The 24,858-nt window shown below is 53.9% G+C and overlaps 2 protein-coding genes across 2 annotated transcripts in view; one reads left to right on the top strand and one right to left on the bottom strand.

The window, feature by feature from the left end:
- Positions 1 to 1,116: 1,116 nt before the first annotated feature.
- On the bottom strand, positions 1,117 to 19,364 carry LOC121349284 (1-phosphatidylinositol 4,5-bisphosphate phosphodiesterase gamma-1-like). The gene is made up of 32 exons (XM_041459548.1): positions 18,659 to 19,364; positions 12,931 to 13,080; positions 12,728 to 12,821; positions 12,567 to 12,614; positions 11,767 to 11,851; positions 11,556 to 11,636; positions 11,430 to 11,464; positions 10,862 to 10,934; positions 10,666 to 10,767; positions 10,466 to 10,584; positions 10,303 to 10,388; positions 9,997 to 10,117; positions 9,738 to 9,906; positions 9,435 to 9,554; positions 9,149 to 9,256; positions 8,867 to 9,054; positions 8,478 to 8,678; positions 8,240 to 8,359; positions 7,787 to 7,970; positions 7,442 to 7,519; positions 6,700 to 6,803; positions 6,399 to 6,495; positions 5,508 to 5,574; positions 5,058 to 5,221; positions 4,848 to 4,944; positions 4,518 to 4,742; positions 3,748 to 3,896; positions 3,435 to 3,549; positions 3,156 to 3,317; positions 2,467 to 2,555; positions 2,182 to 2,366; positions 1,117 to 2,102 (listed from the first exon to the last, which is right to left on the bottom strand). Exons 1-32 carry the CDS (start codon positions 18,876 to 18,878, stop codon positions 2,051 to 2,053), a joined length of 3,888 nt encoding a protein of 1,295 aa, XP_041315482.1. The 5' UTR covers positions 18,879 to 19,364; the 3' UTR covers positions 1,117 to 2,050.
- Positions 19,365 to 21,461: 2,097 nt separating this feature from the next.
- ZC3H3 (zinc finger CCCH-type containing 3) overlaps positions 21,462 to 24,858 on the top strand; it is a 135,644-nt gene continuing 132,247 nt past the window's right edge. The window contains exon 1 of the mRNA XM_041459543.1: positions 21,462 to 21,816. The gene's annotated coding sequence lies outside the window, so the exon portion shown is untranslated. The remainder of the gene's footprint in view (positions 21,817 to 24,858) is intronic.

The raw sequence follows: 24,858 nt of genomic DNA, 5'->3' as shown, positions 1-24,858 counted from the left end.
TGGATCCTGGAGTGTGTGTCCCCATGGACCCAAATGCATATGGACCTCTGTATCCTAATGGACTCAAATTTTAGTGGGTTCACATGTGTTTTCATGGACCCAAATCCCAATGGATTCACATGTGTTTCACAAAGCCCTATGGATCCTGGAGTGTGTGTCCCCATGGACCCAAATCCCCATGGACTTGTGTGTATGCTAATGGACCCAAATTCTAGTGAGTTCACATGTCTTTCCTTGGGACCAAACCCCTGTGAATTCGTGTGTGTTTCCATGGATCCAAAGCCCTATGGATCCTGGAGTGTGTGTTCCCATGGACCCACATCCCAATGGGTTCACATGTGTTTCCATGGACCCAAATCCCTGTGGATCTGTGTGTGTCCTAATGGGCCCAAATCCTTATGGATTCATGTGTGTCCCCATGGTGCCATGTCCCTATGCATCTGTTTGTGCATTCCCATGGGCCCAAATCCCTATGGATCTGTGAATTTGTGTCCCCATGGACCCATGTCCCTATGGATCTGTGTGTGCGTCCCGACGGACCCAAATCCCCATGGATTTCTGCGTGTCCTAATGGACCCAAATCCCAATGGATTCATTTCCATAAACCCATGTCCCTGTGTCCTTATAGATCCACATGTGCGTCTCCATGGACCCAAATCCCTATGGATCCATGTGTTTGTGTTCCCATGGCCCCATGTCCCTGTGTCTCCATGGATCCATATGTGTCCCCATGTCCTTATGTCCCTATGGATCCATGTGTGTGTTCCCAAGGACCCAAATCCCTATGGACCCGTGTGTGTCCCCATGGCATGGCCCTGTGATCCTACACAGCTGTGCGTCCCCAGAGCCCTCTGTCCCCATGGCCTCATGCCCCTATGGCCCTGTGTCCCCACAACCTTGTACCCATTGTCCCTGTGTCCCTCTGCCTTGTGTTCTTCCTGGGTGGCCCTGCCTGCCACACCACACCCCCAAGTGTCCCCACTGCTGCTGGGACAAGGGTGGCACACTGGATCTGGGACTACCAAGCCACCTCCCGGGGGACATCACCCGCCCTGGGGACATTGAGGTGGCAGCAGAGCTGGGAGAGGATACCAGGTCACAGCAGCAGGGTATAAATATTGGCTAAATAGATTTATTTTCATACAAAGAATACACAGGTCCCCCTGCCAGGACACCCCGACCCTGGGGGACACCCCAAGATGTCCCCAGCCATCGCTGGGCTGGCCACCACCTCAGCTGGCTTTACTGGCAGGATCTGTCCCCATTCCCAGAGTTTGCTGGCAACTCTGGGTCACCTTGGGGACATCCCTGTCCCCTCTGGGGCCACCTTGCTGCCTGTATTTACCAGGTGCCTACTCAGGGCACCCTGTCACAGGCCACTCTGCCTTGTAGGACAGCCCCAGACTTGGTCCCCTGCTCCCTTGGTCCCATGCTGGGACATCTCTGGACATTTTGGGGTCCCCCTTGTGCCCTAATACTGTGGCTGGTACAGACACTCCCTCCCCCCATGCCATATGTACACGCTGGATAAAAGAAGAAAATACAGATATTTATAGCGAGGGAGCAAAATACCCCCCTAACCCCCCCAAAAGTGTCCCCTGTGTCCCCATCTTGGTGCCTCACCACCAGCCAGTTCTGACACCTGTTCCCAGGATGGAGGTGGCTGGTCCTGCCCCATCCTGGGCCAGCTGGGCCCCTGTGCCTCAGTTTCCCCATCGGTCATGGGGCTGCCATGGGATGGTGGGACATTGAGAACGTTGGGTGAGGAAGAGCCACTGTGGCCACCTTGTGGGGACATGGATGCGACCTTGAGCCGCAGGAAACATGGGATGAAGCTGGAGGCACCTGGGATTGAAGCCAGAGCGTCCCACCTCCCGCCTCACCCCTGTCACAGGCACAATTACCCAAGGCCCCCTTTCATCCCCAAATTTGTCACGCTGCTGTCACCCAGCCCTGGGCGCGGTGGGAGGTCCGGATGTGGCCACCCCACCTCCCTTTGTGGCAGGAGAGGAGGTGGCTGGGGGAGCTCCTCAGCTCGAGTCCCTCCAGCTCAGCTGCGTTTGGTGACCATCTGCCGGTCCCTCTTCTTCTTCTCCATCAACCTGGTGGGGAGCAGGGTGGTGGCCTTAGAGACCCTCCCCCAAGAGGGACTTCCCAAAGCTACAGGGAGGGGCAACTCACTTGCGGTTGCGGACTTCAGTGAGCTCCATGAGCCGCTCCTGGGCCGCCCGGAGCTCGTCCAGGCGCTGCTGGTAGCGGGAATCGCAGCCGTTGGTGCGCTCATAGCTGGAGACCTGGCTGGAGAGCTCGCTGGCACGGTCCCGGAGCTGCTGGATGGACGAGTAGAGGTTCTCCTCATCTTCCTCCTGCTCCAAAACAAGCGTGTGAGGCTGGTGTGGTGGGTAGGACATCCCAAAGAGTTGGTTCCCCTTTTTCCAGGTTTCCCAAGCTGCCTGGGCTACCTGCCTTGGCGTTGATGATTTCTATGTGGATGAGGAGGGAGGCGAGCTCCAGGTCCTCGGTGTAGCTGTTCTTCAACGGCACCGACCGATAGCCTGGACACAACATCACAACAGGAGCTCAGAACCACAGTAGGGTCCGAGCCCCTCACCATGGCCAAGACCCCAGGGAGATAATGATGATGATTGCAGGGCTTTGCACTGGAAGACTTTTAGAGGTCCCTTTTGACCCAAACCCTTCTATGACTCCATGACTTAATGATGGAGGTCATGATGACGATGACAGTGCAGGGGAGTTGGACTCAATAACTTTTAGAGGTCCCTTCCAACCCAAACCCTTCTGTGATTCCAGGACTATGATGGAGATGATGATGATGATGGTTGAAGGGGATTTGGACTGGATGACCTTTAAAAGCCCCTTCCTACCCAAACCCTTCTATGATTCCATGACTCAGTGATGGAGATCACGAAGATGACAATTGCAGGAGGGTTGCACTAGAAGATCTTTAAAAGTCCCTTCCAAACCAAACCCTTTTATGACTCCGTGACTTAATCATGGAGATCAAGATGATAATGATGGAGATCATGATGATTGCAGGGGGATTGGACAAGATGACATTTAAAGGCCCCTTCCAACCTAAACCCTTCTGTGATTCCATGACTATGATGGAGACGATGATGATGGAATGACCATACCTGTTTTGAGGCCCTTGACAGGGAAGGTGGCTTGTGCCAAGAAGTTGGGGTCACTGAACATGTCCTCCTCATACACCACGAACCGGAGGAAGGCAAACTCAGGGTTGTTGATGTCAAAGACGAACTGCTTGAAGAGCCAGACGGGGTTGAAGCCATTGTCAGCTGTGGGAGAGAGCACAAAACCCAGGCCCATCACCCACATGTCCTCTCAAGAGGACGACAGAGGGCAGAGTCAGGGTTGTCCCTAAGAGTGGGGACATCACCTGTGTGGTCTCTCACCTACGACATCCGTCTTGTTCTTGCTGTTGTCATACTCGGAGCCACAAACCTCCACCTCCACGAAGGGGCACACGATGCTCCTCCCGTTCTTGGGCAGGTGCCGGGCACCAAGGATCTGTGGGAGAAAGGGGAGGAAGCAGAGGGTGAGGTCTGGCCACATTGGATGAAGAATTCCCAAGAGTACCAAGCTCCATGAAGCAAATATGTAGCTGGAACAAGTAAAAACCAACCCTGGTTGACCCAAAAATAAGGAAGGAGTTCCCATCTTGATGGTAACCACCTCAAGGTGGTCTTGCTGTCCTTGTACACTTGCCTGCAGCTGGACTGTGATGGGCTCCACAATCTTCAGGCTGTTCTTGTCGAAGGGGTCAAAGGTCTCGTCCCTCATGATGTCCGGCTGCAGGACGTAGCCGCTGCGGCCACCGAGCATGAAGAGCGCCTGGTTCAGCTGCATCGGTTTGTCTGTGGCCATGGGGACAGAGCAGATCTGAGTGTGGGGCTCAGGGACCTTCCCAAGGTCCTTGGTTAGAAGGTTCTACCCTGAAAACCCAACTAAGAGCCCCCAGCTGTGCTTGGAGGAGGGATGCAGCCAAGTTTTGCATGAATCACCCAAGGATTGCATGAAGATATCTCATCAGGACAAGGACAAAGACTTGAGAGCATCAAAACCCCCCTTGTCCCCACCCCCTTGTCCCCAGGATAAGGACAAAGGTTGGAGAGATCTTCCAAACCACCCCCTGCATCCCCATCAGGACAAGGACAAAGCTTGGAAAGATCATCCAAACCACCTCCTGTGTCTCCATCAGGATGAGGACAAAGCTTGGAAAGATCATCCAAACCACCTCCTGTGTTCCCATCAGGATGAGGAAAAGGTTGAAGAGCATCCAAACCACTTGCGTCCCCATAAGGATGGAGACAAAGGTTGGGTTGAGATCACCCAAACCACCTCCAACAAGACGACCCAGGGTTGAGATCACCCAAACCACCTTCAACAAAATGACCCAGGGCAGAAGCATTGGGAATGGGAATTTTGAAACAACCTTCAGGGATGAGACCAACAACAATCCCAGGAGCAGGATTTACCAGGCGTCTGGAAGTTGAGGGCCACGAGTTGGCTCCCACAGATCCACATGGGCAGTGGGTCGTAGTTGGAGGAGTCCAGGCGCTGTCCTTTGGGGTAGATGCGGCTCAGCTGGCGGCGATTGTACTGCAGGAACTTCTTGCCCTTGCTGCGGTTGGCGTATTTCTCCGCCTTGGTCTCCGGGAAGGAGGACATATCCCGGTAACACGCCTTGTCCGTGCCAATCTCTGCAAGCACCAGGTGGCCATCAGGGAAGGAATGAGACCTGGATAGGTCTTCCCACCTGTCTCTTTCCATGCTTCATGCCTTTATCCCACTTCTCCAGGACTTACTGTCCTCATCGAATGGCACAGGCCGGCAATACACGACCAGCTCCGAGAGCTCCAGGGCGATCTTCTTCCTCCGCTCCATGATCTTCCCCTCTTGCATCTGCACCAGGAAAAACAGGAGCTGCAAGTCTTCCCCCAGACTCCTCTTGGAGATATTAGGAACAGTCTCCAAGAGAAAGGGACCATGCAGACCCATCCTCTGCATCCCCTCACCCTGGCGTCGGCGTTCTGCGTGGCCTCCCGGATCTTGGCCACCCACTCGCTGAGTTCCTCCTGCGTGTCTGCGGCCACATCCAGCGACTGGGCTGCGTGGGACATCTGCTGGGAATGGATGGTGAAGACAAATGGTTTGGAGCTCCTCCCGTCTTTGGAGATAACTATAAGGACATCAGAGGGGGGCTTTACTCGAAGACATTCCCAACGGATGGCTCTGTGGAGCAAACGAAACCTCAGCGGTCCCGCTCCCAGGCCCCCACCAGCCCCTCCTGGCACCCCACCATCCATCAGGATCCTCCTCCTGTGAGGATCCCATTTTTTTCAATGTGTGGCTTCAGCTTTCCATGCTGAAACACGCCCTTGCAATCAAGGAAAAACATCCCCTGAATCATCTGGACATTCCAATTCCTCCAAATTACCCCCAAATCCATAAGTAGGGACACTCACCGACATGGCAGGATGGGACATCAATGAAGCCCTTCAGGAAATTCCCCAGGGGGCTGTTTTCTGATGACTGCAAGAGAGGAAGGAAGAGGTAAAATGAGGGAGGCCTGTGGGTTACAGGCAGCCACCACCCAGCCCTCCGAGTCGGACAAATCTGAGGAAAAGAAGGGAAAAAAACACCCAGGAGCATCACCCCAAGAGCTGGATTGGAGCAAGACCAGGAGAATCCCCCAGCCTCTGGAAAAGGATCTGGGCTGGCGCAAGGCTGGGAGCATCCTCCAGTTTCCAGGCAAGGATCCAAGCTGGAGTGTGGCCAAGATTATCACCCAGCCTCCAGACAGAGATCAGGGCTGAGACAGGACTGGGAGCATCCTCCAGCTTCTAATAAATTGTCTAAGTGGGAGTGGGGCCAAGAACCTCCCTCAGCCTCCAGATAGGAATCTGGACTGGAGCAGGAACACGACCATCCCCCAGCCTCAGGGTAAGGGTCTGGGCTGGAGTGGACCAGGAGCATTCCTCAGCCACTGGATAAGGATCTGGGCTTGTACAAGACTTGAAGTATCCTGGAGCTTCCAGAAAAGGGTCCAAGCTGGAGTGGGGCTTGGAGCATCCCACAGCCTCTGGATAAAGATATGGGCTGGAAAAGGACCATGAGCATTTCCCAAGTCCCAGGAATAGGTCCAAGTTGGAGTAGGGCCAGGAACGTTCCCTAGACTCTGGATAAGGGTCTAGCTGGAGCAGAACCATGAGCATCCCCCAGCCTGTGGATAAGGATCCAAGGTGGAGCAGGATCGTGAGCATTTCCCAGCCTCAGGATAAGGGTCTGGATTTGGTCAAGACTCTTGGGAGCCTCCAGTGTCCTCGCTCCCAGGATCCCAGGGAGGTGGCACTCACGGCCTCATCCTGCTCCTGTGCCTGGGTGCCGACGATCTCCTCCACGTAGTTGGCCGGGAACCAGAGCTGCTTCTTTCCTCCATAGTCCCCCCGCCACCTGCAAGGGGTGAGAGGATCAAGGCGAGCGGACAGATTTTGGGGAGGAGGGGACAGGGATGTCCCTGCTGCATGCAGTGCCAGGGGATGGTTGGAGAAAGGGTGGGGGGACAAAGAAGGAGGCTGAGTTAAAACCCGCTGAGGGAATACTCGGGGTGTCCCCTCCATGTCCCGCCCACGGTGACACCCAAGTGACCACCCTCACCAGCCCCCGTCCTGCTTGTCCACGTTGTGGATGATGGCCTGCTTGCAGAATGACAGCTCGTCCTCCCGTTGTGCTTTGTAGTCATACAGAGCCTTCACCGTGCACTGGGAACACCAGGAAGAGGGACATGTGTGTCACCACCCAGTGCCTGGCACCTCACTCAGCCCAGCCCCTAGAGCCCCATAGTGGAGTGGGGGGGGATCCTGACCCCAAATCATGGCATCACAGGATGTTAAGGGTTGGAATAGACCTTAAAGGTCATCACATTCCAACCCATTCCACCATGGGCAGAGACACCTTCCACTAGATTCTCCAAGCTCTGTCCAGCCTGGCCTTGGGCACTTCCAGGGATGGGGCATCCACAACTTCTCTATTCCAGTAGAGTACATTCTCTACTGGAATATATTCTATTCTCACCACCCTCAGACCTGCTTTTTAGGTGTTTTCCAGTGCAGTGGGATTTCCTTGCTGTTGGGGCAAACTTGTGCCAGGTCCCTGCTCCAGGCTGGGGTCTTTCCAGCCCTGTCCCCCACCACAATGTGACAATGCTGTCACTGGAGCTCAGACTGTCTCCAAGTGATGGTGATGCTGGCTTGGTCCAGCTCCAGCATCACTTGAGGGTCAAAGAAACGGAGTACAACTGAACCATTTCTCTGGTCAGCGGTCAACCAGGAACCCCAGCACTCGAATTGCCATATCCCACCACCCACCACCTCCCCAGGACATCAGCTTGGCTCCTTACCCTGGCCATTGGCATCTTGTTGGCCTCTACGTAGAAGTGGGGGGTCCGCACCTCATACAGGGCTCCATAGTCCAGTTCCTGCAAGAAGTACCTGAGGGGGTCACCTGGGAGTGGGCAGGGGCTATGAGGGGATGAGAGGAGGTTGAGTGGGATCTAATATCCCCCTGCAACTTGTTGGAAAAGGGAGTTATGGTGGAGTTTTAATGGTGGGTGATGACAGCGCAACTAGCTTGGCCGGTTCTGGTTGGACTCCAACCAAAATTCTGGAAGATGATGGAGCTGGGGATGGGGCTTGGTTTCCTATGGCACAGAATCCCCACCATCCCCACTGCTGGGAGAACTCACAGTGGTGCCCATCTTCTCCAGGGTCTCCTCGTTGATGGGGTAGCGCAGCTTCATCTTGCGGTACAGCGGGTGCTTCTCATAGTAGCTGATGAGGTCCACGAGGCTCTCGAACTCGGCCGAGCTGCCCAGCATGAACAGCCGCCCTTCCTGCTGGATGCGGCAGTGCTTGATCTTCCCCTCCGCCCTGGGGCCACGAGAGATGGGAATGGGATGGGTGAGGGGTGGCCGAATCTTGTCTCCATGATTGGGATAGGCAGGTGATGTTTGGGAATGCCAGCAAGGTGACCACCCCGAGGAGGTCACAGAGAAGGTTTCCCCTTCATGACACCATCACGTGTCCCACCGTGTCACCCACAGCAAAGCCCTGCCACCTAGCTTGGGGTCACAACAGATAGGTTATCACAAATCCGCAGCTTGGCCAAGCCCAAGTGGCCTCGTGGTGGCCACACTCACCGGAAGGAGATGGCGTAGGAGTTGGGCTCGCTGCGCTTCCGCACCAGGAATGCTCCATCCCGCGGGACCCGCATCAGCATGTGCTCGGCCTGGAGACGCGTCAAACTGGCGTGGTACCACCTGCTCAGGGAGAACATGGAGACTGGGGGCTGGCATCGGCATCTCCACACCCTGCTGGGGCTGGAGGAGACTGGTGGACCCACGGGACTGGGGGGATATGGATTGGAATGATTCTCACTCTTTGCTCTCGTGGGCGTTGGGTTGGGGGACAGGGTCGGTGAGGCGCATCTCAAACTCGTTGCAGCGCAGCGGCACCTCCCGGTAGTGGCAGATGAGGCTGTAGAGGCTGTCGAAGACCAGGTTGTCTGTCAGGTAGAATTTGGTGGCCCCAGCCTCCTGCCTCGAGTGGATCCTGCAGTGCTGCACCCGACTGGACCTCCTGCCATAGGGGTGGGAGAAAGCCAAGTCAATCTGGGTCCACATCTGCACCACCCCACATTTGGGGTCTACGAGCTGCCCAATAAGGTGACATTTCCCCCAAAAAAGCCATTCCAGCCACCAAATCAGGCACTGACAGGAGGGTCACCCAGGGAGGGTGGGATCCTGCCTCCCTGCTGAAGCTCCTACCAGAAGGAGAGGGTGTAGTCACCCACGAAGGTCTCGCTCTCGCGCACCAGGAAGGTGCCGTCCTTGCCGCCTGTCTCAGTGCAGTACTCGTGCAGCAGCTTCTCTGCAATCTGCCGCCCGTCACGGCCACCCCCGAGCTTGCCGTGGAACCACTTCTCCGTGAAGTGGAGCTCGTTGTTGTTGAACTCCTGCAAGTTCATCCCAAAGTGGGTGTTGTCACCCTGGCACCCTCCCCACGGAGTTGTCGCCTCGCCCTGTGGGCACGTCCTGCCCCTCACGCACCTCCTTCTGCTCCACCTCCTCTTCATCCTCGTTGAACTGGTAGCGGGATGTCTCCTCTGAGTAGTAGATCTTGTTGCTTGTCAGGACAAAATAATGAGGGCTCCAGGTCTGGGAAGGAGGAAGAGCATCGGTGGGGTGAGGAAGAGGATGACATGGAGGGATGGAGCGTTGGGATGGGACTTTTAATCCCTTTCTTCCCCCTCACTGCATCACAGTGGTCTAAGAGAGCCCATCCCAAGCCCCAGTGTCTGACAGATCCCACTCAGCCCCTGACGGCCTCCCTTACATGGTCGATGGGGTCTTCAAGGTAGAGAATTCCATTCTTGATGGAGTTGCTGATGTCGTTCTCAGAGTAACTGGCGGTGGAGACCTCCTCATACAGGTTCCCTTCGACCAGTTTCTTGTGCTGGGGGACACCCAGGGAGGGGAGCTCAGTGGTGGCCATGGGTCACACTGACCTCCCAACCCTCAGGATCAACCTCCCTCAGGTGCCTTCCCACCATCCCTTGTTCCCCTTGACCATCTCTTGGTATAGAACCCAACACAATCTGTGTCCCTCCTGCAAAGAGGGGTTTTGCCTGCTCCACACCTTGATTAGGATTTTCTTCTTGAGTTGGGTGGGTGAGGGCAACTCATCGGCGTTGATGTCCACTGGCTTGGTGAGGAGCATGTCCCCAAAAACCTTCTTGAAGTGGCAGGCCATGTTCCTCTGCTGGACAATGCTGCAGTGGTCTTCGATGGAGAGGATGATGGGGAACCTGCAGCAAGCAGGTGGAAATGGTGGCCTCAGATGAAGGGAAGGGAGAGGTTCCCAGAATTCAGAGATCATTGGGGGAGCTGGGGCTTACTCAGAGGTGACAAAGGCGTGCTCCTTGATGGTGTGCAGCACATCCAGGAATTTGATCTTGGAGGTGAGTGTGTGGCCGTGGTAGATGATGGGGAGATCATCTGGGCCATCCCAGCAATCCACTGAGAAGGAAAACACCTTGGTTCATTCATGTCTGCCACCAACTACGTGTTGGGAACCATTTTTTGAGCACCCAAATGAGGAGAAAGATACTCTGCCCTGGTGGCATGGGATGGGGGCAGGGAATGGTCTGTTTGATGGGACATGAGGGGTTCCAGCATCCCTGTGAAGGGCTGGTGGGACTCACACTCAATACAGCGGCAGCCCATCCGCAGGCACCGGGCGTACGCCTCCAGGGAGGACTCACTGGAGAACTGGTCTCCTGTCAGGTACCTGCAGAGGAGAGACAAGGATGACAAGATGCTCATGGATGACCCTGAGGAACGCCCATGTGGGGAAAAATTCCTTACGTGTTGTGGGATGAGGAGATCCAGTACTGGGACAACGGGTGGTTCATCTCCTCAGGCACCACACGCTCATACTTAGCATCCATCACCATATTTTCCTTGGAGAAGAGGTATGTGAGGAACTGGGAGGGGGAGAAGCAGAGAGGTCAGAGCCTGATGGTGCCGGGGACATCCCTGTAGGGACACTGTGTGGGGACACCCACCTCATCCAGCTGGAAGGAGGGATCCGACACTTCGTTGGAGCTCTCCTTGAGGTAGGAGCACATGTAGTCCCGCACCACGCCCACGTCACTGGCCCAGGATTCCTGGGATACAAACATGGCTGTTGTTAGGGGAGGAACTGGGCTGGAGCATCCCATGTGGGTTCCTTAGGCTGCAGAGTTCTCAGGGAAGCCCCACCTTCTGGTCATGCAGCAGGAACTTCTGGAAGTCGTAGAGGGACACCTGGCACAGCTCAGGGCGGTCCACATTCCTGGGACAAGGAGCAGCCACCAGTGAGGAGCAGGAGAAGGAATTGGGATAGATCCCACGGCAGAGTTGAGGCCAACAGCACCCATCTGCAGCTCAGCTTCACCATGACCCCCATTCCCACCAGTCCCTCCAACCCATGACTGGGAAAGGCCAACACCAGCTGGAATGTGCAGTGTTATCCAAGGACACGGGGAGAAGGGCAGGGTGACATGTCCCTACATCCCTGGCAGCTGCCGCATCTCCCATCCCTGCTCACCCCTTCTCCCATTCCTGCTCCTATCCTTGCTTCCATCCCAGCTCCCATCATTGCTCCCATCCCTTCTCCCATATGCCCATCTCTTCTCCCATCCCTGCTTCTATCCCCTGCCCCATCCCCTCTCCTATCCCTTCTCCCATCCCCATTCCCATTCTCTGCTCTGCCCCACAGCCTGGCTGTATTTCCCACTCTATGGATCAACTCTTGGAATATTGATTGGGATGGGAGCTGGAATCTCACCGCAAGGGGAAGGAGAGCTCCAGCTGCTCAATGACCTGGAAAGCAGAGAAGGAGTCCAGGCTTAGCTGGAGTGGGACACATCCCACCAGGATGGGGACATTTGGGAGGCCAAACCATGGATCTTACCGACTTCTGGGCATCAAACATCAGGTTTTTGTAGAACTGGATGAAGTGGGAGAAAGTCATCTCATTCCTGGCTTCCACTTCCTGTGGGAGATGGGGCTGGATGAGAGTGGGGCCACTCCATCGGAACCAGGGACACCACGGTGGCCCCAGCCCATGTGGGGCAGGTTGAAGAGCATCTCCCTCATAGCTGGGGTGTCCAGAGGGTCCTTACCACGAGTTTATCCCGCAGGAATCTCATGTTGGGAACACGGTAGTTGACCTGGGGCAGCATCGCCTTTAGGTCCTTCACTGTGATGCTGCCAGAGGGAAAACCAGAGTCAGGGTACTGCCAGATCCCTGGATGAGTCTCAGCTCCCAAAACCAAGGGTCCCCCCCCAAATCTTGGTGCCTGGCAGAGGGATCCTACCCTCCTGGCCTGTGGATCCCTGCAGTGGCACAGGACCCAGGAAAATTGTGGATGTCTCATTCTGGGAGGTGTCCAAGGCCAGGTTGGATGGGGCTTGGAGCAACCTGGTCTAGTGGAAGCTGGAACTAGATGATTTTTAATGTCTTTTTCAACCCAAACCATTCCATGATTCCATGTTTCTGAGATTAATTACGTGGTGTCTGGAATGACTGTGAGCAGAGAGACAAGGAGAGGAAGTGCATCCAAGAACCAACTGGGCACTCTTAAGACATCATCCTACTTGGAGGTGATGCCCATTCCCATTTCCATAATAATTTAAGTCCAAATTCCCTTGGTTTGGGAAGATAATTATGGGCTGCATTAATGGCCTGGCCCCTCTGGCACTGATGAAAATGTGGCATAGGGATAGGTCCCAGTGGTCCTCACAGTCACAAGGATGTGACCTGCACCCAATCTCTGATTTTTGGTGCCTTCAAGCATCCCAAAAACCCTGGTGCTCCCTTGTCACACAAACCTCACCCCTAGCCTGGCTCAACCTGCAGATTTGGGATGCAACAGGAGGAATATGGTTCTGTCCAGCTGAACCCACTGTGCTGGTGGCTCACCTGCCTTCCCTGGCCCGATCCATCCCATCAAACTGCTTCCGTAGCCACCTGGGAAGGAAAGGATGGACAGACAGTGCTCAAACCCAAAGAGGTCCAAGCCCAGGGCAGGTTTTCTTCCCAAAACAGGGACCAGGAAATGGGATCTGCTGGTCCTTCCTCACCTCTCGATCTGCAGTGGGGTCTGGGCTCTCTGGGTGTCAGCCACCAGCCAGTTGAGCCCCGTTATCCATAGGTTGATGTCCTCCTCGCAGAAAGCTGTTGGAGGAAGAGAAGGGCGATGAGGCTGGGATGGGGATGATGGGATGTTGGGAAGCAGATGGGACCCCAAGGATGGACACAGGGAATGGGGAGGGACCCAACGCACCGGCCACGCTGAGCGTCCTCAGCCTGAAATCCATCCCGTAGAGGATGATGAAGCACATGGTGAAGTCCAGCTTGCGAGCGTCCTCGGGGTAGCGCTCGAAATCCCGGGAATTCTTCCCCAGGCGGATCTCCTTGATCTCCCGAATGTCGACTGCAGGGAGAGAGGAACATGAAAACCATCCCCTGCCACCACAGCCTCATGTGAGTGGCTCAGGGAAGTGGGAATTCCAGGAGAACATCTGTCCTCTGGAGAGCCTTTTTCCCAGGATGGGATAACTTCAGGAGTGTGTGATGGAATTATGGATGCTGTGGCCATGTGTCTGAGGGTGACATGTCCCCAGTGTCCTCCAGTGATATGCAATGGCACCATGGGTATGGCATGTCCATTCAGGGAACTGTTCCCAGGATGGGATGTCCCTGTGGCACTGCCCGCTGGAGTGGGATGGCACCAGGGTGCCACAGCCTTGTGTCCTCCAGGGATCTGTATCCCAGGATGTCCCCAGGACGGGGTGTCCCAGCAGTGCTGCTGCAGCTGAGTGTACCACCATGGATGCCACGGCCATGTGTCCTCCAGGGAATTGTGTTCCCAGGATGGGGTGTCTCCATGGCACTCCTGGGCCACAGCCATGTGTCCTCCAGGGATCTGTATCCCAGGATGTCCCCAAGATGGGATCCCTGCAGTGTTGCTGCAGCTGTGTGAGAGGACCAGGATGACACAGCCACGTGTCCTCCAGGGATCTGTGTCTGAGGATGTCCCCAGGATGACGTCCCTGCAATGCTCCTGCAGCTGAGTGACAGCACCACGGATGCCACGGAAAAGTCTCATCCAGGGATCTGTGTCCCAAGGACAGGGTGCCCCTGCTGCCTTGCTTCTGTGTGCCTGATGGCCCCCATCCCTGTGTGTCCTCCAGGAACTCGTGTCCCCAGGACGTGGCATCCCGACAGCGCTGCCCACTCTTTTCCTAGCTTTGTGGCTGCCACGCATCCTCCAGGCTCATCCCACCCCATCCCAACCAGCAAATCTCCAGCCACCTTGTCCTCCCCAAGCCAGACCCTGCACTGGGATAGGCTGAGCTCGTGTTTTCCTTGGAGAACTCTTCCCTAAAGTGGCAGCTGGGACCACAGGGCGTTGCTTTCCTGCTGCTCTGCTCCCTCATTATCCCGCTAAATAAAGCTCCAACAGCGGCGGCAGGGCCGGGTTTCCGGACCACGCTCTTCCTCACTGCTACTCCACCAAGGGACATTTCCAATTTTCCCAGTGGACACATCCCACTGGGAGCAAGAATAATAACATAATATTAGGAACAACACACAAAATTGTTCTTGATCCCACAAGCATCACCCCCCGGGCAGGTTTGTCCTCTGGGAACGAGGCACCGACACCGGAAAGGGCTTTGTGTGACCCAGGGTGGCCAGACCACCTCGCCAGGGGTATTGTCCTGCCGAGGAAATGGGTCATTTCCCGGAGAATTTCCAGCCCGGCTGCGTTTCCGATGTGGTGGTGGGGAAGGCTGCAGACGTGCCTTGGTGGAAACCCTCAGTTGAATCCAAAGGGGGGATCCAAAGGGGAAAGAAAAGCTGAATGCAGGGAGGAATAAGGGATGGGGGAGGAATTGGGCTGATTAAGCAAGAAAAGAGGAGAAGAATAGTTTTTCTTGGTGGAAAAGCACCAGAAAACAGTGGAGGCTTTATCCAGCCTTCCTTTGCTGGATGACTGCAAGCCAAATTTCACGGATCAGGGTGGGATTTTAGCACAAGTGACATACAGGAGCTCTCCACCCCACCACGAGCTTTGTTTTTGGGCAAGATCTCAAGGAATGAAACTGTGTTGTCACCGCATGGCTCCCGTGGCTCAGAGCAAAGTCTTTTCCATAAGAACAGGCAGATTTTGGGGATAAAAATGGGTTTATAGGTTAAAAAGCAGCCACTCAACCTCAAACCTGCCCATCCACAGGGTGCCAGGGAGTGGTGAGAAGTCAGTGGCTACCAAGGCTTTGCTAACAAGTTGCAATGCTGCTACTCCTTGGATTTAACTCCTCCAGGATCTGGCCTTGCACCCAATCTCTGGGAGCTGTTCCTAATTCCAGGAATGGTTTATGTTGGAAGGGACCTTAAAGCTCATCTCATTCCAAGGTGCCATAGGTAGGGACACCTTCCACTATCCCAGGTTGCTCCAAGCACCATCCAGCCTGGCCTTGGACATGTCCAGGGATCCAGGAGCAGCCACAGCTTTTCTCAGCAACCTCTGCCAGGGCGTCAGCACCCTCACAGGGAGGAATTTCTTCCCAATATCCCATCTAACCCTGCCCTCTGGCAGTAGGAAGCCATTCCCTGTGTCCTGTCCCTCCATCCCTTGTCCCAAGTCCCTCTCCAACTCTCCTGGAGCCTCTTCAGGCACTGGAAGGGGCTCTGAGGTCTCCATGGAGCCTTCCCTTCTCCAGGATGGACATTCCCAATTCTCCCAGCCTGGCTCCAGAGCTGAGGGGCTCCAGCCCTTGGAGCATCTCCATGGCTTCCTCTGGATTCACTCCAGCATCTCCATCCTGCTGTTGGACCCCAGAGCTGGAGGCAGCTCTGCAGGTGGAGTCTCACCTGAGCAGGGCAGCGGGGCAGAATTCCCATTTTCCTGCTGCCTGCACTGTGGGATGAACTAGGACATGGGGAATTTCTGGGCTGCCAGCAGCAGTTTTTCATCCACCAACACCCCGAAATCCTTCTCCCCCAGGGCAAACAGCCCATTCCCACGAAAAACCAGGGGAAAAGGGAGCGGTGAGGGGCTGCACAATACACCCGAGCAGCAGCTTCCTGGAAACCACATCTGCAGCGGATTTGCCTCGATCCTGTCAGAACTCTGTCTCCAAACTCCTCCCCGCATTGTCTCCATTGTCCTGGGCGATTAAAACACTCTGGAAGTCGGTTCCAGCTGCGAAAATCCCTTTTCTTTTCTAATGCAAAGCGAGCAGCGTGGTGCAAAAAAAGATTTGGAATGGTGGGGAGATGATGGAGGAGCAGGTTCTGCCCAGTGGGATTTTAGGGATGCTGAGAGCCTGGGAGATTTTTTTCAGGCATTAGGAGGGAAGCAAAGGCGTTGGAGGGAATGGTTGTGCTGGGAATTCCTGCTAGCCTGGGCACTGGGGTCATCCCTTTTTGCAGGATGTGGCAGCTCAGACCCTCCTGGACAAGGGAAATTGGAAGACTGTATCCTGCCTGGAATAAAGTATTCCTTCCTTGTCCAACAGTGATAAATCCCAACTGGATTTTCTCCTTCCAAAAAAGTCCTAATTCCATTTATTTGCCATTAACAAGGTTGGAGGTGTTGTCAAATCACCTCTCCAAAATCCTCTTGGGTTTTTCACACTGCCTTCACCCCCCTTTCCTTTAATTTCTTGTAAAGATTCTTTTTTTATGGCTGTTTTCCACCAGATTCCTTGTGCTGGGAACTGGGGTCTGCTGAGGGCGACGAGCTGGAAGCCCTCCAGGATGAGGTTAATTTTGGAGGCCATGCTCCAGGCATTCCCAGGCATGGACACGATCCCAGGCATGGACACATGGACACGTGTCCAGAGGCTGCTTAACAAAGCGTGTAATTATCCTGGGGGTCCAGGGGAGAGCCAGGATCTGTGTCCTGGCCCTGACAGTCCCTAACAGAGACATCAGCACTTCCCACTAATCCCTCTCCAAGGAGGACACTGGCTTGAAAGGGGGGATTTAAAATGGTCTGGGCAGGCGTGAGGTCTGGGAGATCCCAACACTTCCATAAAATCACAGAGAGTGGGAAGAGAGGGTTGGACCATGGGGTGAGAATGCTCCAGCCCAGCACCAGGAAGGGGATTTCTCCCACTCCAGACTAGGAAAAGTGAATGGTGGGATGGGATGGCAGGATTGAACATTTCCAAAAGGATTTTCCTCCTTTTTTCATCCTTCTGGATGACCTTGGAGGATGTCTACTCATTCACATGGGGGAGACTGGGCTGCTGTATGGGAAAAGACAGATCCTAAGGCTCCAGAGGGGAAACTGAGGCACAGCATCTGAGCAACCTGAGATCCTGATCTGGCAGTGCACAGCACTTCTGGAATAAACAAGGAGCTGGAAATGCATTATTTCCATGACTGGATAACAAGTTTCTCTCCATGAGGATCTAAAATACCTCTCCAAAACTGGGTGCCCTTCTTCCCATCACCTTCTGCTCCTACAGATCTGCTCCTGTATCTGGAAAATCTGGACAAGCACAGATCCTGCTCATGCCTGTGCTCAGCTCTGAGTGCCACCCTCCTTCTCCTGGCTCAAAGCTGGAATTCCACCTCAGGATCAGCACCTCCAAGCAGGAGCTGAAGCTTCCAGGGGATTTTGCTGGATCTAGCACAGAATCAGCAGTAGGTGGTGATTTTTAGGAGGGGTCATTGGTGATTTTGGAGGAGGCTCTCCAGGAAAAAGGCACCTCCCAAACCTCTGGGGTGGGTTTTGCCATCACCCAGGTGAGGTGATATCCCAAAACTGAGTTCCTTCCCTGCACGGGGATGTGGGATGATGGTGTAGCTCCAGGGCACCCCAATCCCTTAGTAGCTTCCTTCTACTGGATTTTTTTTAGTTCAATCAAAGCTTTGAAGTAATGACAATTCCCACTGTTGGGATAACATCCCAACAACCTCCTAACCACCAGTGAATCCACATGGAAGGGTGATTTTTATGGATGCTCCAGTGGGGTTTTGGGGTCAAAAAAGCACCATGAGCAGGAACAGGGATGGCCATTTTTTTCCCTCCTTGCCAGGGAGGATATAAATTCCCAGGGATGAAACAGAAGCAGCTTGATCCCACAGAACAACTTCCAAGGTGGGATGGAGGAGGTGAAGGATGCTCAGCCCAGCAGCTCCTGCTTTTATGGGAATCACCCCATGGCCAGGCACCCTGACAAAGCAGGACACTCCACAGGGGTGAATATCCCACTGTGGTAGGACATTCCATGGGGGAGAACACCCCACTGTGGTAGGACATCCCCCTGTGACCAGGAATTCCACAACCAGTCACCCCATCATGGAAGGACATCCCACCACAGCCAGGAACCCCACAACCAGTTATCCCACCATGGAAGGACATCCCACCACAGCCAGGAACCCCACAACCAGTTACCCCACCATGGAAGGACATCCCACCACAGCCAGGAACCTCAAAACCAGTTACCCCACCACAGTGGAACCTCCCGACATGGCCACAAACCCCACAGGCAGACTCCCCATGGTAGGACATCCCAACACAACCAGAAATCCCACAACCAGTTACCCCACCAATGCAGGACACTCCAACACAGTCAGGCACCCCAAAAACAGTTACTCCATCATGGCTGGGAAACCCAGCACACCCAGAAACTCCCCCAGCCAGTCACCCCACCATTGTAGCACACCCCAACAGACGCAGGCACCCCACAACCAATTACCCCACCACCACTGTAGGACATGCCACAAAACCCAGGCACCCCAACACATCCAGACACCCCACAATCAGCTTCCTCCACCACAGCAGGACATCCCAACACATCCAAGCACCCCACAACCACTTACCCCACTGTGGCAGGACACCCCCAGCCAGTCACCCCAATACAGCTCAGCATCCCACCAGCACATCCCCAGCCCCCCAACACCACTGCCACTGATACTCCTCTGTCTCCCCAGTCCTCCCTGTCCCCCTCAATCCTCCCTGTCCCCTCAATCCTCCCTGTCCCCCCGATACTCACTGTCCCCCTCCACCTTCTCGGGCGTCCGGCTCCAGATGATCTGGCGAGTCTCCAGCTTCACCTGGAAGGTCCTTCTCTCCGGCCTCTGCGACTTCTTCTGGTAGAACAAGGTGAGGACGGTGCCCATCTCCAGGCAGCGCAGGATCCTGCCCATGTCCCCCGGCTCCATCCTGGTGTCCTCCAAGAAGCCATTGACGCTGTTGAGCCTGGCCATGGACATCTTCACTGCTCGGCCATCGCCCGGCGGAGCCGCACAGCCGGGATTGTCTCATGCAGGAGAGGACGGAACCAAAGGGCCGAAAGCTTCCCCTGGGGATTTTCTGGGATCGCCCCGGGCGTGGGTTTCCTCTACGGACGAGCGGAGCACGGCCAGGACACGCAGCCGGGATTGGCGAGAGCCGGGAGGAAAAGGCCGGGCTGGAGGTACCGTGACCTTCGTGTCACCAAGGCTGGATCCGGCCCTGGCGCTGGCATCCAGCGGCGGTGGGAAAAGACAACGCCGGCCTTGCTTGCGGATGAGTTTTTGGATGTGGGGAGGACAAATCCAGCCCCACAATAAAAAAATTTAAAAAAAAAAAAAAAAGCCAAGTCACCCCAAAAGTGATGGTGAGGTGGCAAAAATCCTCCTCCCTCTCCCCGGCCTCCGGGCCAAGCGGGGCCGGGGTTGGGAATGGGGTGTGGAGAGAGGTGCTTGGGGAGGTTTGGGGAGCAGCGGGGTGGCGGTGGGAAGGGATGTGGGATGCGGGGTTGGGGTGGTCGGTGGTGGGTGGGGAGGTGGGATTGGGGGGGGAAGGGGAGGGGGTTCCCACCGCCCGCCCGCCCGCCGCCCCTTTTTTTTTCCTCTGCTGCTCCTTAATTTCGGGCTGATGAAATGGACGCCCGGAGGAAACTGCAATCACACATGGCCGGAAAGAGATCAGAAAGGAATTTAAAAAAAAAAAAAAAAAAAAAAAAAAAAAATTTTGAAAAAAAAAAAAAAAAAGATCTTGGAGAAAGGAAAATGCGAGCCGGGGGAGGGAGGGAGGGGGGTGTTTGTGTGGAAAAGATGGCTGAGGGTGACATCTAGAGGAATTCCAGATGGGAATCGCATTTTGGGGGTGGGGGGTATCCCAGCGGATGGGATAGGGCTGCCTGGGTGGAAAAGGGGATTTTTTTTGGGAAAAAAAATGGGTTAAAGGAAAGCAGCTGCCGTGGGTTTAGTTCCTGGCTGTCCCTGCTGTGAGGCTGAGCTGGGAATGAAGCTCCAGGAGGGACCGGGATTGGAATCACTTCTGTCATGAGTTTTGTCCAGCCTCAGCTCGATGGGAAGGGGGTGGGAAGTGCAGGGTGGGGAAGGAACATATGGAGAGAGGGGGGAAGGCAGCAGGGCACAGGGATTGGTGTCACAGCCCCTGTTTTGTCCCTTTGATGGATTCCGGGTGGGAAAAGACCAGCTGGTGCTCTGAGAATTGTGCAGGGATTTGAGGGAGGCAGAGGGTGAGGGGGGACCAGGGTGGGCAGGGGATTCCTTCCTGGCTCCACGCTTTGGGAATTTGGACCAGGAGGGGATTTTGTGGTGCTGGGCTCTCCTGGGGAATATTTGGGATCCTAGCGATGGATGCTACAGGAGATGCTGATCCAGTGATGCACACAAGAACTTGGAGATCAGTGATGGAGGTTCAGGAATCCAGAGATCCAGGCTCATCCAACAGTGTGGGCAGGAGGAAAAGATGGAATTCTGTCCTTCTACCTTGATTAGGTGAGACCCCACCTGTAGAGCTTCCTCCAGCTCTGGGGTTCCAACAGAAGGACCTGGAGCTGCTGGAGCAAATCCAGAGGAGTCCACGGAGATGCTCCAAGGGCTGGAGCCCCTCTGCTCTGGAGCCAGGCTGGGAGAGCTGGGAATGTCCATCCTGGAGAAGAGAAGGCTCCATGGATACCTCAGAGCCCCTTCCAGTGCCTGAAGAGGCTCCAGGAGAGCTGGAGAGGGACTTGGGACAAGGGGTGGAGTGCCAGGACACAGGAAATAACTTCCCACTGCCAGAGGGTAGGGTTAGATGGGATTTTGAGAAGGAATTATTCCCTGTGGGGGTGCTAAGGTGATGGAATGGAATTTCCAGAGTAGTTGTGGCTGCTCCTGTATCCCTGGAAGTGTCCAAGGCCAGGTTGGATGGGGCTTGGAGCAGCCTGGGATAGTGGAAGGTGTCCCTACCCATGGCAGGGGTTTGGAATTGGATGATATTCAAAAATCCCTTCCAATCCAAATTGTTTTGTGATTGCATGACTCCAGTGGGGCTTGATGGCCATGGAGCAGGTTTGCACCACCTGGCAGTGGCTCAGTGAGGACTGGGATATTTAGGATTTTATCCCTATGAGGATTGGAGTTGCAGAGAGAGAGATCTCCATCTTTCCACTGGCTGCCTGCAAATCTCCACTTTCCCAAAGAACTTGGGGACATACAGGGTGGAAAGGAGATCGTGAAGGGATTTTATTTCCCTTGCTTTATCCATGAATTAACTTCTGTTTCCATCCCCCCCCCACCCCCTTCTCTGGAGCAGAATAAGCTTTTGTTCAGGGCAATAAGCTGCAGAGATAGTGGCTGCTTGTGTTTATGTTTTCCATTTCCAGGCAAATCCCATTTCAGAGCCCCCTGAATGCCAGGCTGGGAACTGAACATCCCGACTGGAGCGAGCTGCGGTGGATGGAGGATCAGAATAGAAGATTGTTTTTCCACATGGGGCAGAGCAGCCGGGGTTTGGCTTCTGATGTCCATCCAAAACACGTGGGTGGGGAAGGAATGCTCTGTTTTCAGTCAGCAATGGAATCACTCGTTTAATTTTAGCCTCTCTGGAGCAAAGCTTGAAGAAAGGAGTTCCCAGAGCAAAGCACCCTTCAGAGGCTGGAAGGGGAAGAGGAGCTGGAGTCTCCCTGTAGCCCCCCAGGAATAGTGGTGTGCCCCCAAACTGGTGCTGCTGAGCACCAAAAATTCATGGTTCTTCTTAAAAACCTGGATATGACTCATCTGTGCAGGGCAGGAGAAGCATTGGGACATCACGGAGCTGTTGGGAGGACAAGGAGAAGCCATGGATGTGCCAAGCTCCGTCAAAAGGTGCTTCAACAATACACAGGGAGCTTCAGTGGATGAAATGTCAGGAAAAATTGGTCCCAGGAGGAATCAAGTAAGTTGAATTCCCTTTGTGACCTTTGGATGTGCATTCACCTGTTTTGTTGGGTGGTGCTGCCCACAGAACCAAAGAACCAGCTGGGAGAGGAATCAGGTAAAAAAAAAAACGCAGAAAAGTCTCAAAAATTCACCTCCTTCTTCCTGAACATCCTTCCCTCTCATCCAGGGCTTGCAAAGAAGCATCTGATACCACTTTCCCCTCAGCTTTTCCAGCAAAAGCCACGGCTCAGATTGTCAGGAAATTTGCTTCCCCTCTCTTTGGTGCTGTTGTGAAATTTCCTGAAACCAAAAGGATTTGCAAATATTTTTTGACAGGAACGCTGGAGTAGCAGGTCCTGCAAGGTGGGAATATTGCAATGGCAGCTGGTGGTGTAACTGCTTTAAATTGGGATAAAACCAGATCCCTGGGTGGCCACATGCTTGTGGAAGAGCTCTGCTGGACAATGCTGAACATCCAAACCATATTCCCAATCCAAATATTTGCAATTGGCAGTGTATGGATTTTTTTTCTCAACCTTTCCAAGCAGGGAAAAGTCCAAGGCCCAAGCACTTGGGGAGCAAAGTCCTCTCCCCTTCACAGCTGAAGTTGGATCAATACAGATGTTTGCACATGAACAAATATTTTTGGGAATTCTGCCACGATTTCCTGGTGGATTGAATCTATCCTTTGGAATTGGCAAAGGAAAAGCCATGATTCCATTGCCAGGATATGGTGGAGTCATATCAGAATGATGGAATGGTTTGGGTTGGAAGGGACCTTCAAATTCATCCAGTTCCACCCCTTGCCATGGACAGGGACACCTTCCGTTATCCCAAGGTGCTCCAAACCTCATCCAGCCTGGACCTGGACACTTCCAGGGATGGGGCAGCCACAGCTTCTCTGGTTATTCCATCCCAGCCCCTCACCACCCTCTCAGAGAGGAATTTCTTCCCAGTATCCCATCTATCCCTGTCCTCTGGCAGTAGGAAGCCATTCCCTGTGTCCCGGCACTTCAGGTCCTTATCCAAAGTCCCTCTCCAGCTCTTCTGGAGCCCCTTCAGGCACTGGAAGGGGCTCTGAGGTCTCCCTGGATCCTTCTCTTCTCCAGGCTGGACATTCCCAGCTCTCCCAGCCTGGCTCCAGAGCAGAGGGCCTCCAGCCCTTGGAGCATCTCCATGGCCTCCTCTGGATTTGCTCCAGCAGCTCCAGGTCCTTCTGCTGTTGGAGACCCCAGAGCTGGGTCCTGTGAGTCCCTGTGGTTTCCTTTCCTCACTCAACAAAGGAATCTCATTTTGCTGTGGGATGTCACATCCTCCACGATCCCATTCCCACAGAGCGGTGGATTTAGGATATTTTTGGATTAATTGATTTGTAGCTGAGGTTTTTGATCCATGGTTGGTCCTTCTGCCTCCATGGAATTGCCAAATGAGCCATCCTGGATTCGGTGGGTGAACAAAGAGGAGAAAGAAGAGGATTTGCTCTCCCCATTTGAAATACCTTGGAAAATAATTCCTGCTGGGAATGACAACGACGTGGAAGCACAGAGATCATCCCTCTGGTTTCTCCCTTTCCCAAACACGTGGATTCAGGTCTGTGTGCAGCTTCTGCCTTGGCAGTGCCACCAGAGGCAAGAAACATCCCCAAAAACCAGACACCACAACAAAAAACCAGCACCTACTCAATAAATGACAGCAGATTTTCCTTTAGGATCCTGCAGCCATTTCTTCACCTGTTCCTGACATTTTCCTCTCTGTTTTCCATCTAAACCAGGAGATATCTCCTTCCCTTGAGCCTCGCTCTGGAGTCTTGCTGTTATCAGCAGAAAAATGTGAGTCAAGAGTTTGTTTGCCCTTGGGAAGCACTTTCCCCCCCCCCCACTGGAGTTAAAATAGGAAAAACATTTTGTAGAAGAAGCAAATTTCTTCAGTGGTAAATAATTGCTGAGCTCCTCTCAGAGCTGGGGCTGTGTCCATGGATTTCTGTAGGAATGGGAGGAAGGGTTTTTAGTGGGGCCTGGATGGACAGGATGAGGGGTGATGGATTTAAACAGAAGGGAGAGGTTTAGATTGGAGATAAAGATGAAATTGTTCACTGTGAGGATGGTGAGAGGCTGGATTGGGCTGCTCAGGGAAGTTGTGGATGCTCCATCCCTAGAAATGTTGAGAAGAAAAAGCAGGAGAAGAGAAAGGAGAAAGAGGCAAAGAAAAGGAGAAGGAAAAGGAGGGTGGGGAGGAAGAGGAGGAGAGAAAGATGGGAAGGAGAAAGAAAAAGGAGAAAGAGAAGGAGAAGGAGAAAGGAGAAGGAGAAGGACAAGGAAATGAAAAGGAAAAAAGGAAAAGGAAAAGGAAAAGGAAAAGGAAAAGGAAAAGGAAAAGAAAAACTCCTGCATCCAGATCACATCCCATTATCCATGCCATGGATGGTGCTGGCACAGCAGGGAATGGGTCACTCACCTCCAGACTCTTCCCAATCCTTCAGGAAAAGGATGCAGGGAACAACCACCAACCTTGGGACTACACAGGTTTTAAACCTTCACTCTCTTGATTTTCCACTTCCTCCTGGATTGTCTCTGTTTTTTTTACACTTTAATTAAGACATCTCCCTGAAATCTTAATACAATGATCCCAGAGACTCACAAGTGCTGGAAGACATTCCAGGAAAGCTGTGGCTGCCCCCATCCCTGGAATTGTTCCAGGCCAGGTTAGACAGGGCTTGGAGCAGCCTGGGATAGTGGAAGGTGCCCATGGAAAGGGGTGCCCATGGAAAGGGGTGGAATTCCATGACTCTGAAGGTCCCTTCCAATCCAAACCATTCCATGATTCCATGATGTCCCACACATGCTGTTCCTGCAAATGGATCCCAGGCAGTACTGGGTGTTTCAGGATCCAGGGATCCTCTGGCACACATGTCACTGGATGTTTTAGGACATTGAAAGGATTCATTTTTGGGCTGAATGAGATAATTTAATTCTTCTTCCCTGTGTTCCCTTCCCTGGGATGTTTACTCGCACTCAAAACCTCACACTTGATTTTTTTTTTCCCCCTTCTTTTTAAAAAG

Source organism: Pyrgilauda ruficollis, unplaced genomic scaffold, assembly GCF_017590135.1.
Source record: "Pyrgilauda ruficollis isolate IOZ18807 unplaced genomic scaffold, ASM1759013v1 scaffold138, whole genome shotgun sequence".
In the NCBI taxonomy this organism is placed as follows: domain Eukaryota; kingdom Metazoa; phylum Chordata; class Aves; order Passeriformes; family Passeridae; genus Pyrgilauda; species Pyrgilauda ruficollis.
This window is presented reverse-complemented; position numbering and strand designations above follow the sequence as displayed.

Bases quoted from the DNA above. Each gene is read 5' to 3' on its own strand.
- LOC121349284 (XM_041459548.1), bottom strand. From the start codon at position 18,878: ATGTCCATGGCCAGGCTCAACAGCGTCAATGGCTTCTTGGAGGACACC. The intron at 3,318-3,434 runs GTGAGAGACCAC...TCTCTCCCACAG, and splicing joins GAACAAGACGGATGTCGTAG to CTGACAATGGCTTCAACCCC. The intron at 2,556-3,155 runs GTATGGTCATTC...TGTTGTGTCCAG, and splicing joins TGTCAAGGGCCTCAAAACAG to GCTATCGGTCGGTGCCGTTG.